This window comes from Cryptotermes secundus, unplaced genomic scaffold (assembly GCF_002891405.2).
Source record: "Cryptotermes secundus unplaced genomic scaffold, Csec_1.0 scaffold223, whole genome shotgun sequence".
Lineage (NCBI taxonomy): Eukaryota > Metazoa > Arthropoda > Insecta > Blattodea > Kalotermitidae > Cryptotermes > Cryptotermes secundus.
Genome location: NW_019742556.1, coordinates 1,100,431 through 1,114,094, shown reverse-complemented (window position 1 = coordinate 1,114,094; position 13,664 = coordinate 1,100,431). Strand labels below are relative to the sequence as shown.

General features: G+C 39.0%; 1 protein-coding gene across 16 annotated transcripts in view; it reads left to right on the top strand.

Moving 5' to 3' along the window:
• Positions 1–13,664, top strand: part of LOC111873322 — a 177,932-nt gene that overhangs the window by 138,240 nt on the left and 26,028 nt on the right. For 10 of the 16 annotated variants that reach the window (XM_023867942.2, XM_023867945.2, XM_023867941.2 and 7 more), the window contains one exon: positions 4,944–5,295. The exons of 3 other annotated variants lie outside the window; for them this stretch is intronic. In XM_023867942.2, coding sequence (XP_023723710.1) covers positions 4,999–5,295 — 297 coding nt within the window. In that variant the 5' untranslated portion in view covers positions 4,944–4,998. Of the gene's footprint in view, positions 1–4,943; positions 5,296–13,664 lie in introns of those variants that run through there. 3 more of the 16 variants (XM_023867949.2, XM_023867953.2, XM_033755054.1) reach the window with 3 other exon arrangements.

The window sequence follows — 13,664 nt, the reverse complement described above, 5'->3', positions numbered from 1 at the left end:
ATCTAGATAGCGCTGAGGCAGTAGAGGCCGAACTCGCTGGCTGAGTCGGGACTGATGGCACGCACCAGTATCGGTAGGGTATAGAAACTGGTAGAATATCACAGGGGGACGTACAATAGACCACTGGTCGCGGTGCATGGGGAAACCCACCCCCTCCAATAATAATAATAATAATAATAATAATAATACCTACACGTGTAATCATATTTAGTTTTTATTCAGCTGGCCGATGTTGAGGTAATTTTCATCTTCTACGTTCTAAAATCACACCTCGTGGAAGTTGCAGGTTAAGGATTAATTATAAGATAATTAAATCATTTTGGAACACGGTTGAACGCCCAGGCCGGGAAATATAGCAGAGACTTTCTTATCAACCTATAACCAGAAGAAAGATCATCAAAGTATTGGGAACAATGCGACACGGATAGAACTTTATGTTAACCATCGGCCTATACATAGCCTGTGCATTGTTGACTAATCAATATTTAAGTCGCAGTACAGGGTGGAACGCTAGAAGGTAAACAGTGGCAGATCAATACAGTCTCGTGAACGAAACTCACACGTAACCTGTTATGACGGACGGGCTACCGAGAACGCCTGCCGGTCTGATCCGTTTAGGCTTCCCACATAACACAGAAGGAGGAGAAGTTGCTGCCTGAGCACGGCGCACTAAAGTGGTTCTATTGTACGTCAGAAAGTTTCACTTATACTACGTCTGTCAGTTGAAGATGTTTAAAACGTATATAAGTGCAGCCGGGCCTCGATTGTTATACTGTATCGGCAGTTTTCTTTCCCGTAATGTATAGCGCTTTCCATATTACATTCATATGTTTGTCCTAATTGCAAGTGGGAGGATAATATTGAAATGGATCTAATAGAAGTAGAGCGTCATGGCATAGATTGAATTCATCTCATGCAGAATAGTTTTAAGTTACGACCACTTGAGAAAATTATTGCATATATTGGGGCTTTGTAGAAGACGGGGAATTTATTGACTAGCTGAGCAACTATCAGAATTTCAAGGACTCTACTCCATGGATGTAACTCATAATTACATATCTAGGGATATACAAGATCAATTTATGTAAGATTTGAGGTTTCCACGGCGGTGACTATGAAGAATATCGTCTTATGGGATGTTGTGCTGTGTAGATCTTATATGAACCGACGTTTCGGAGGAACGTATCACCTCCATCTTCAGAGTATAAAATCAGCGAGCGAGGAACTAGCGTGAGTAGGTGGCTGCACCTGTACTCCAACTAAATCTTAATTTATATTTTGATATTTCCTTCGCAACTGTCATGAGGGATCCTGCCCTGTGTAGAGACTTCTTACATTCCACGTATCGAATATCTGGCAGACTGCATAAATTTCGGTGGTAGTTCATCTCCATAGTCAGATAGAAGAGAGATTCTACCCTGAAGGTGGAGGCAGCAAGTTCCTCCGAAGTAGCGATAAACGGTATCACATTCCGGAAGTCAGTAATCTTCAAGCAGCTCGTATAGTTAAATTCATAAGAAAGTCTGGTTCTCGTTGAAATCACCTTTTCCGTATTTCTGTTGTTGGTTCGTAGCTCGAGCAGCAGGTAACAATAAGACAGCGATTTCTTTGTTGTGGCTCAGTGGCTCAGGAAGAAAGTAATAGTATGGCTTCCGCTTCTTAAGTTTTCCTGGTGTCCAGCTCGCTATGGTCGATTAGTGTCAAGCGAAGTAAATAAAAGTGTAGCAGAAATTTCCTGAAATTGGCTCCGTTCCAAGGCACCAGGCACAGAGACAAGAAACTGGGTTAGGTGAAATACCGCTTCAATCCTCTTCACATGCTCTGTGCATGAGACCAACTTTGAACAGTTTACATGGAATTCAGTTCTGACGGTTAGTGATGAAGGCCGGCCGTTCTTTGCCCCCTAGGAAGATTCCTTGTACTCATTTATGTTAGAGGCTGAGTCGACCTCAGGGCCATAATGCGGCTGGAAGGATTAAGTAAATTAAAAAATCCACCTCACCGGGACTCGAACCCGCGACCTTCCGGCTTGTAGCATAGTGCCTTAACCATCTACGCTACCGCGTATCCCCCTTTCGAACCTCATGGAAAAGAAAACATTTCATTTCTCCCGCCATAAACTTTATTTATTTGTTGATTTAATATAAGTATTCCAGAGAATGAATGAATGTGTAAGGGGTGGGCCCTCTTGGCCCTTGCACCGCGACCACAGTGATCTACTGTGCCTTACTAGAATGATTAACAAATAACTGATTTGAAAGGACGTGTAAAGGGAAGGATTGTGACCTGATTTGAATTACTGTCCCGGAATTAGTCTGCAAAGACTGGGGAAGCCAACTATAAACCTCAGTCATGACAGAAGATCATAGAGACAAGACTTGAACCTCGCGAATAGAAAGTAGGAATGCTACTTACTGTTTCAGGAAGTTCTAGGGTGGAATTCAGTCCCGGGGAAGGCCCTGAACTGACTGTACGTGGTATGCTTGCACTTAAAACAGGCGTCTTGCAGAGCACAGATGTGAATAATATGGAATTTATTGGTTGATTTAGAATTTATACAAAGTGGAATTTAAAGTGGAGAATATCTTTAGGCAAATAATTATTCTATATAAATCTTCTTCTGTTATTTGAGGGCCGTGGATACTGAACTGGTGTTCAGTGTCTCTGAACTGTAATTCGAACAAAACTGGAATTTACGTAACTGTAAGATTAAATGAAATGATGAGATGTTGTATTGGAGAGTCATGTTGTGTATCTCAGTACGTGTGGAAGTTTGTTAACACAAAGTTGTACACAGTATATCAATTATTTTGCTAGATATTTCAGCTTAGCTGACCGTAACCAGGGTAATTCTAAATTTAATGACAATTGGATTATTTTTATTACACACTGCAAAATGTTTAAACTTGGAGTCTGAATGTTAATAACGATAAGATTTCGCTACAACAGTGTAGTTCTGTAGCGAAATCATGTAACTTTTAACATGTAGACCCCTGTTTAAACATTGGACAACCTAGTTTCTAAAGGGTTCTGACAATGACGGACAATACTCAGAATTAATGAGTTTTCGGACCTTGTCCATCGTTTGGTATTCTAGAGACTAGAGAACACAACTTTTCGGAAACTGTATCTGTTTCCGTCCTCAGGTGAGGGGGAAGCCACCTACTCTGTTGGGTCCCTTAGAAAGAGCCAGACATTGATTGAGGATAATTCTTTCTAAGGGGCCCTACATAGTAGGAGTTTTCGCTCCTCACCTGAGAATGGAAAGGGATCCAGTTTCCGAGACGTTGTGTTTTCTAGTCTCTAGAATATCGGACGATGGACAAGGTCCGAAAACCCATTAATTCTAAGGACTGGACAACCTGTGGTAATAACAATAAAATGGACAAAAACGTAGAATTAACCTGATGATGGTCATTTAGGTCAGAAGATGTAGCGAAACAAATGAAACGGATACAATCGGCTGTACACCGCGATACGTTAACGGGAATTTAAACATAACAGAATACGAAATATATTTTCCATTAAGTAAAAGAACGAGTTTTTGGAAAATTACTGCCTCATGGGATGTGACGTCATATAGCCTTGTAGATGTTTACGGACGTTTCGGTGGAACGTGCTTTCTCCATTTTCATGGCAGAATAATGAGCTGAATATGGAAAGAGATTGTACGGATAAAGAGTAGGAGCCCTGAAAAAACCCATCCTTATATCAATATAATTTTTTTCCATTCTTGTTTTACTACTCTACACTGAAGATGGCTGCAGAAATGTCCTCCGAAACGTCGCTAAACGTATCCTAAACTACGTGGCACGGCAGTCAAGAAGATAGTAATCTTTATATTTCGGGCGCGAGAACATCAAATCTCATAGAGTTCATAAAATTTTTCGGAATCCGAAACTCACCAAACTGACGACAAGAAGAATATATACGTCGGTATTGCAGCAGTAACTTTTACACCGAACTGAGAACCACAGTATCTGTCACGAGAGGTCACACCTAAATGGAACGAATCACATTATGTATGTTGGTACCGGAAGATAAAATTAACATTAAGCGGTAGCGTAGTTGGTTGAGGTGAGCCGGAAGACCACGGGATCGAATCCCGATGAAGTGGATTTTTTCACTTTACCTAATCCTTCCAGCCGCACTATTGCCCTGACGTCGACTCAGCCTCTAACAGAAATGAGTACTAGGAATATTCCTGGGGGGTAAAGGGCGGCCGGCCCGTAAGACTGACAACCTCAACGCCATCTGTGAGCCGATTGTCTTGAAAATATGGGAGCCTCGACGTCTCACAAGCCTCCACAGCCTGTTACAGGGACAGCTTTACCTTTAAACTTCCTCATTCTACATTTCTGAGTTCATATCTTCTCTGGAAACAGAATATCGCACCCTTTCTAATCACATTAATCTGGATAAGAAATTTAATTATCAAGTTAATCATGACCACTGTGAATAAGATTTTGTTAATCAAATACAAATAGACCAGCATTTTGTTGAAGCAATAACAACTGTTTTCTCTGCGTGTGGGTGAAATAGAAAAAAGAAAAGACTAGGAGACACCTCTCGGCACTTTAATAAATAAGAAATGAGGGTTTTATGTACTTCATTGTACCTTAGTTTACTACATAATGTAGCCTCCCAATAAATACTATTTTCATTAATATATTATACTAATTGCATGCGCTTCTCTTTGTTTTTTTTCGCGTGTTTCTTTCCCAATCGATTATATCTTTAGCATGTATACAATAGTGTAATTCTTCTTTGCACTTATTATTATATCAATATTTTATTTGTATCTAGCACCAAAAATTAACATCATATTAATAAATCTTGCACATAATATTATGAATTAGAGCTTTTTTTACAACACGGAATGCCTGCCATATACATACAGGAGCAACCCTTAGCATAGACATTTCTGGCTGTTTTACTTTCAGCACAATGAGCAACAATCAGCTACAGCAACGGAGACAATAAAGGAAGTCGGTAACAATGTACGCAGCAGCCGGGGGACTTTCTCTTGCCCGGAGACAAGCCAGACGCCAGTTGGACAGACGTCAACTGGACAGACGGAGACAACAGCCGAAGCAACAAGCTGTCGACGCCAAACCTCCATTAAAACCACTACCCCCCATCCGCCACCGACCATCCCATCAGCTTGAAGTACACAATCACGATGAATTGCTGCATATGTCGAGGGAGGTGCAAGCACAATTGCTTGACCGCCCCGCTTGCTCCAGAATGAATGATCATATCACCAGTATCGATAGCGTCGATTTATCAGCAGAGGTTGGTGATCCTGTCATAGAGTTGTTCTGGAAATCATAAATTCCTTCTTTATTGCAGATATTTATGAGTATTTCAGTGTTTCAATATTAAAAAAACTCCGTGGCATCTAGTCCGCAAGCAAACTATACCGACAGAGCGACCGCCGCTTGTCGGCGAAGTTAGTGCCAACTTTTCCTGATAGAGGGTGTCACGTGGTCAGCGCAACGGATCCCCACGGCCGTTAATCTCGGTTTTCTAGACCGGAGCCGCTATTTCCAAGCGGAACAACTATTGACATAACTAATCTTCAGAACGCGACGTTTTATTGGGGAGAGAAACACGGTATATGTATATAAGTTATAAAGTAAGATACCGTAATTTTATTAAATTTCTTCCGTTTGTAGAACTATAAAAAGTTATTTCTAATTCATGTCATTTATCTCACTTCTCTCTATATGGGTTGCATGATTTACATGGACAGTGGAGGAGATCTTTGGGAATAAACGATTAAAACTCTAATGTTTAGCCTTCAAAGATTAATTCTGCCGATCATCGTGGCCGCCCGTCGAAGACATGAAATGTCTACGCATGCTCGAACGCTAGGACCTTGGGTTCGAATCCCACTCAAGACATGGATATTTGTCTGCGTTTATCCTGTGTGTGTGTTGTCCTGTGTAGGTAGCGGCCTTGCCACGAGCTGATCTCCCGGCTATAGATTCCTGCCGACTGCTTAAGATTAAGAAATTGAAGTGAAATGAAGCGTTTCACGGATGCTCTGTGCTCCAAGTGTCAGAGTTACTTTACGACTGGCGATTTACCGCCAATAAATCCGTCTTGGCAACAGACCCCTTGAGGCCCACGACCAGATATTTTTTTTTCAACTGAACGCTTGTGGTAATAGTCCTTATGTAAAATCCTCTCTGACGAGAAGATTGGTCTGTTTCTTATGAATACACTCGACCTTTCATCAAGTGTATATTTCGCACATATAATATGTTATCGAAAATTCTTCCTTTTGCTTTACACACAAGTCCTCTGTCAGTACAGGCTTTACAGAGCAGATCATGCCTAACTTAGAGATCATATGGTACAACGAAAACTTAAGTCATTTGAACGGTTATAAGTTTGACCACCGCCAAGTTTAAGCCTCTTATATTTTCTATGTCTGGCTTCACCTTGTCCTATACCGCGAACTGTTCATTATCATGATTTTGTATGACTTCTGCTTGTCGTCTGCACAATTTTGTTATATAATCGTATACATACGGGAAGTTGAAAGCCGTGTGCAAGTCGCGGGCTTGTGTGCACCTTGGAAAATTTCCAGTGGTGTGCAAAACCTTGTTTTGCATGCGCTGCAATTTTAGGAGGTAGGTGTCTGCCGCTAATTCCCAGGCGAGACAAGTGTAAGTCATTACTGATCTGATCAGTGCCTTACAGAGTGTAAGTGGTAGCAAGAGGAATAACGATATAGGCTCCGCACGGACCACACAGAAAACACGACCTCTGTATTGTTGTGTGACTTCATCGAGAAGCCAAGCTGCACTGACAGAAAGAAAACACTGGTTCACTATTTTGTGACGTCAGCGAACATGTGCAAACTGCACGGAAACAAAGAAAAACTGTTCCAGTATTTTTGGCCATGTGTTTTGCAGACGTTGCCTAGTAATGGATTTACATGTCACATTATACATTATTTTTATATTTTAATATTTTAACAATTGAAAATTTTAACGTCAATTATGAGAATTAACAAATCGTGTTTCAGAATATTGTTTAAAAAAGAGAAATGCATGTTTCATGTTTATTTATTTCAGATTAACAATGAAGAGAGTAAAATTAGTAAAAGTAAGTAAAGGGTCCCACATTATTTAGACAATCGGCTCACAGATGGCAGTAAGGTTTTTCAGCCTTACGCGCCGGCCGCGCTTTATCCCCAAGAATATTCCTGGTTCTCATTTCTGTTAGAGGCTGAGTCGACGCAAGGGCTATAGTACGGCTGGGAGGATTAGGTCAATTTAAAAAAAATCCAATGACTTCATCGGGAATTGAACCGGCCACCTACCGGCTTGTAGCATAGTGCCTCAACCAACTACGCTACCGCGTGCCCCCGAGTAAATTTAGTAGTAAAAATATATTCTTATACTTGAGATACGACAATAGCTTACATAAATTTTGTCGCACTTCACTCCCATCCTCAGGGTGGGAGAGGAAGCCAGTTAAGCAAGGAATTTGCTTGTAGTTTTAATAGAATTAATTTTCATACAGCATGAAGAGTGCAAAGAAGTCCTTGTACCATTATAATATACTGTGACGTGTAGACCCATTGCTAGACGACTCGGTAAACACATTGCCGCAGAATTGTAAACGCGCAGCAATAAGACATCCATTGCTAGGCAACAGATCAGTAAACAAACATTCTCAACACTAGAGAGGCTGTGTTTCTTGTATGGTCCATGCGGAGAGTTATAAAGGGTCAAAAAAATCTGGTAACGCCGGGAATCGAACCCGGAACCTCTGGATCTGTAGCCAGGAATCCTGACCACAGATAACTACTGAAAAATATTTTTATATAAAATTGCCGCATCTGCTTACTCTCAGAAAAATTTACAATCACGATTAAAATTATGCCTCAAATTGCTAATATATATGGATTTTTAAATATTCCAGAATAACTCTGTGGTTACTTTTATGTGTAGGATTAATTTGAGTAGCGTCCTTAAGCATGGGAATAACATATATGTTTTGGATGAGACATAGATTAGCAGTAACGAATAGATTCATGTACGGAGCAAACCTGTAAATAGGAGGCACACAAATAGTTGTCTTAATTCTGTACTCTTAAAACCACTGTCACAACTTTCCTTGGTTTCTCCAAAGCACCTTGAAACACACACAGGACTATTACCTCTGGAACGTTTACAGATGTCATGTTGACAAGGATAAATCTTGCTGGTTGATTGAACATTGTACCCTGCTCATTTTTATGTAATGTTTCTTGAAATTTGTAGACAATGCAGACTTAATATCACAGTTCTATGAGTGGAATATATTACTGCTTTGGAAACGATTAATTAATTCCAAGCAGAACATTTCTTAAAATTCCTGCATTCGCTCAGAAATCCAAGAAACTCATTACCTTATATGGAACTTGATGTTTAATTACATTGTCCTCAAAAGCATACAACTGGTGCCTATCCTATGCCAGATTAAACCAGTCCGCATGCTTTCTCTCTAGAATTCATGGTAATATCGCAAATATGCTCAAGTCTTCCAAATAGAATTTTGTATTTAGGTTTTCGCCCAAAAGTTTGTATGCATTTCATATCTCTATCATACATGCTACATGCTCTTCCCATCTTTTGTGATATGACCATCATAACATTTTGTGTACAAATTATGAAGCTTGTTATGATATTTTCTCATATTCTCAAATTAAATTACGAAGATTCGCCTCAGCTCCCCTGTTCTCAAATGTCTACACTCTCTGTTCTTCCATTAACCTACTTTCAAAGCTACGAGAACATAAATTACTCAAAGGTTAGTAATATTGATAGATCCATTGATCTGTCATGATTACTTTCATAAACGTCCATATTTTATTTTAATTTAATTGATACAGCTTGCTGAAGTTGTACCTACTTTGGCTTCAATGCCTTGGCTTTGCTGAATTTATACCTACCGTGGCTACAATGCCTTCGTTTTTCTGAATTTGTACCAACTGTGGCTATAGTGCCTTGGTTTCGTATTTCTAAGAATATGTGCCTAGCAGCTCATACGGCGATGGAATCCGAAGGTAGCTTAACGTAAGACGTTAGTAGTTAAGTCCTGGGCTTTAATTGGACATCTCTTCGTCAGCTAAATTAAAATTGCCTATCAAATAGACTTTGCGTAATAGAGAGAGTTGATCACTTTAACGAAATATATTTTTATGCAATAGATACAATCTAATGAACATATAATTCCAAGTCTCAACGTACTTTATAAACTATGCAAGCAACTGAGGGTCCGAGCTCAGTTGTGTTCTGTGTACCTTTGGATCTTGTCTGAAGTAATACTCTTAAATTTATGAAAGCACACTTTACACTTTACCAGTCATAGGACACGAACCGTCACAAAAATAATCCAGAAAGGAAAGATGGAAAGTAGAAATATTCTTTCATTTTTCATTTAGAGCTTGTAAATACCATGGGAAAATTAAACTCAAAATCTATCTTTTGATATATTGAAGCATAAATTTCATCTAAAATAATATATAAAAATCAATTTCCTACCTCATAATAAAGAAACTGTGTCTCAATTGCAAAAGCCAACTTGTTAATATTGTTTACTGAAATAATTATTTTGCTGTTTATTCTGGGAATCACGAAACAACATGTCGACAAACGAAAAGTTTCAAATATTAAAACAGACTCTACATGCAATAACTATCTTACTTTAAAAGGTTAACAAACTCTTCAAGAATATTCCATTTAGTCCAAATAAGACTAAGGTAATACTAATAATGGACAATTTGTATCTTTACACTTAGATTTATATTTTCTTAATGTGAAGACAACTGAAACTGTGTTAAATACTGCAAAGTTTTTACTAAAAAATACAAATTTCCTTGCCAACACCGGAATTTGTAAATGAGTTCCCAGATTTCAGTCCTAAATTATTCACTTGGGCAGCATATGCACGCGACTTCTTCATAAGATTGCATCCATGCACAATCTCACACACGCAATCAACACAATGTAGGTTATACGTCCCTGCTACTCTTTCCTTCCTCTGTTTCACGCTGTTTCATGTTCGCCTGGAGAGTCCCTGTCAGCTTATGTGTAACTGCAGTTTTGTATACTTTTACAGGTATAAATGATTTAATTTAAAATAGCGGCAAAGTTTTATATTAATACGTATTGTGTTATTTTCAGATATTGGGGGTTCATGTATGCTTCCCTTTTCCAGAATGTTTTAATTCTAACGATGTTTTTGAAATGACTGTTATTTAGTTCTGTGTACATGTGCATGGACCCCATAGCTTCAGAGGGGAAACCAGTATGTCCATGTGTTATTCAGTAGAACGTGTTTTTCGTCTTTTCTTTCAGTCAGCAGTCCGACCAGTCTCATCTATATTTCAGAGAGAAATGTACCATTATGTTAATTGTTTATAGATGTTTACTGTGTGCGATTTATGTCATGTCCTCGTCTGAACCCATCAAGCATTTCCATTATGCATATTTAACATAATCATAAACACTTACATGTAATACATGATCAGCTGTTTAAAGTTGCAAAAATTACTAAATCTTAACTTGGCTCATACCATTATGTTAATTGTTTATAAATGTTTACTGTGTGCGAATTATGTCATGACCTTGTCTGAACCGTTCAAATTTACATATAATACATAATCATCTGTTTTAAGTTGCAAAAATTACTAAATCTTAACTTGGTTCATCTTGGTCCCTTACACTAGGAATTGTAATATAAGATTTTTAACCACCGTCCAGTGTGATTGATAAAAGTTGTGTTTTTAAATTTCATCCTTTACATGTTTCGGTCAAAACGACCATCTACAGAAGGATATTATAACATATATTGAAGCTACTATTATCATGTCATATATATTTCTTATTATATCTTTTAACTAATACTAAGGTGTACATTGATTTGTTAAAACGTTACAAAATTATAATAATTAATCTGTTTACAATATTTCAATATTTGTATTATATATAATAATATACACGTATATAAAAAAGCCAACGAAAAACTTGCGGGAAAATTTTCGCTGGTTTCTTGCGTGGCTTACTCTTCAGCCCTGAATATAAAAGCGACATATTCCTCCGAAACGTCGGTCTCGCTCCGAACTACACGGACACACAACCAAGAGTACCGCACTGTTCTTTAAAAAATGTTAAAGTTATTACATATATATACGTTTACAAGCACAGCAATGGATAAACACTACCTCATATCATACCCTACACATAAAGCATTCCTGAGACCATCAGCCTACTTGCCTGGTAAAACTGGATATCACACATCGTAATTTAAATTATACGCGTTTCGTAAAGATATTCTTTTATTGCTAGTGCGGTGGGACTAAGTCCCTTGTACTGCGGCCACTTCTGGCCTATTGTACCAGCCCCAGATGATAGGTGAGGGTGATTGTGGAGCAATTGGTGGAATGAAGATTGGCAGTACTCGGAGAAAACCTACCCAGCGCCACATTGTCCACCACAAATCCCACTTGACCAGACCCGGGATCGAACCCGGGCCGCCACGGTGGGAAACCAGCGACTAATCGCTTGAGCTACGGCGCGGCAATTTCATAAAGAAAACTTCGAAAATAAGCTCAGCTCCTGTGGTATGAGGCACTCAGAATCTCGTAAGCTCTGACAAATGTGTATAATAAACAGTAAAACAGGCCAAGGTCGGACTGTCAATACAATGCATTTGTCATGCACAATGTATTCTCAACAGTGCACACGTGATGCCCATACAGATAAAATGTAGAAAATAATTGATCAGTTACTAGGAGTATTTTCGTTAGCGTTGAAAGAAACCCAAAAGCGCGTGAGGTCAAATAACGAACATTTTCTGTAGGATCTCAGTTTCTCACACCGGTGATTTATAGAATTATATTTTCTGGGATATAACACCATGTGGTACTTTTAAACTAAACCGACGTTTCGGCGGAACTTATCGCCTCAATCTTCATTGACTAAGAACAAGCCAAGCTCTGCTTGCTCTCTGATTTGTGCTGGTCTCATGTGTGGTTTATTTTTTGGCACTGAAGATGGAGGCAATGTGTTCCTGTGAAACGTCGGATGATTATCAACGGACTACAAGCATTATGTCTCAGATCTATTCTTAACATTCTTCTGTTCATCCTCTTGAAATGTTAATCAGATATTCTCGAGAAAATAGATGGCAAGTTATTCACAAGACCGCCTCTGTGGTCTAGTGGTTACAGTTTCTAGCTATAGATCCAGAGGTCCTGGGTTCGATTTCCGGCGCTACCAGATTTTCTGAGAAGTAGTGGGTCTGGAACGGGGTCCATTCTCCCTCGTGAGGATAATTGAGGAGCTACTTCAAGGAATAGCGGCTCCGGTCTAGATAACCGAGATTAACGGCCGTGGGGATCCGTTGCGCTGACTACGTGACATCCTTTACCCGCAAATTTGGCATTAACCGCCGACAAGCGGCGGTCGCTCGGTCGTTATAGTTAGCTTGCGGACTAAAGCAACGGAGTTTGTTTATTATTCACATGGCAAGTAACTCAAAACTCTGCTTGCAGAACGCCATGTTGAGATTACTTGCATTGCAAATTATCAGTTCTTTCTATGACATACGGTATACAATATGAATCCCGAAACGAGTAGAAATTAATATGTAGCAGTGGAAAGTCATAATTGTTTCTTTTTGTCCCATGAAATTCCTGTCTTATTTTGATGTATGTTTTCCGAATTTTATTGTACACGTTTTAAATAAACGAAAGTTTACATTTTGTGTTTGATAACACCCTCAGTGCTTCAAGGTAGACTAACAATAAAATTATGATTTACAAGTGCCGTTGCAAGTATTTTTAATAGCTGTGGTGTTAAGAAATCCTTCACGGTTAGGGCTTCAATCTCAGTCTATGAGAACATTTTGCAGTGAGTGCAGAGATGGCTAAATAGGGAAAAAATTTAAAATCACTATTTAAAAATATATTATTTATTTCTATTTTCTGAACAATGATGCACTCCAGGTATGGAAGGAAGCTGCGAATATATTGAATAAGCAGTCTCTGACAGGTGACAGTGGGTGGTCCTCCAGCTTGGGGTTTGGGCGTGGGTCTAAGAACGTCTCACCGTAAAAAATAAGTTTGTTACGAAAATGCTCAAATGCCTCGGACCTGGACGGATCCTGTGGAGTGATTTTCTGAATAAATGCTACTGCACGCCCGACATATTTCAACACACTCCTCCTCCTCCTTGGAGCCAGGAGATGCTTGCCGCATAACACACGATATCGACTCTATTGAAATGGGTACACGTCTGCAATATAACACGACGCAGCGCTGATGTTAGAAAATTGTTTCCAGTAGCTACTTTTATCAACGAAATTTAATATAATATTAATTTTAACTGTTCATAAATTTTATCGCTATACATAAACAATGTAGAGGTGTTAAATTTTGTATGTACACATAATATTGAAATTAAAATTGGAGTAAATTCTGGTAATGCTTGCTATCATCCAGCCCAGAACGTTTTGTCTTCTCACCTACTGTCTAAAAGCGTAAAAATTAAACTATAAAAGCTATAATTTTGTCTGTAGTTTTGTATGGGTGTGAAACTTGATCTCTGACATTAAGGGAGGAATAGACTGAATGTATTTGAGATCAGGATGCTGAGAAT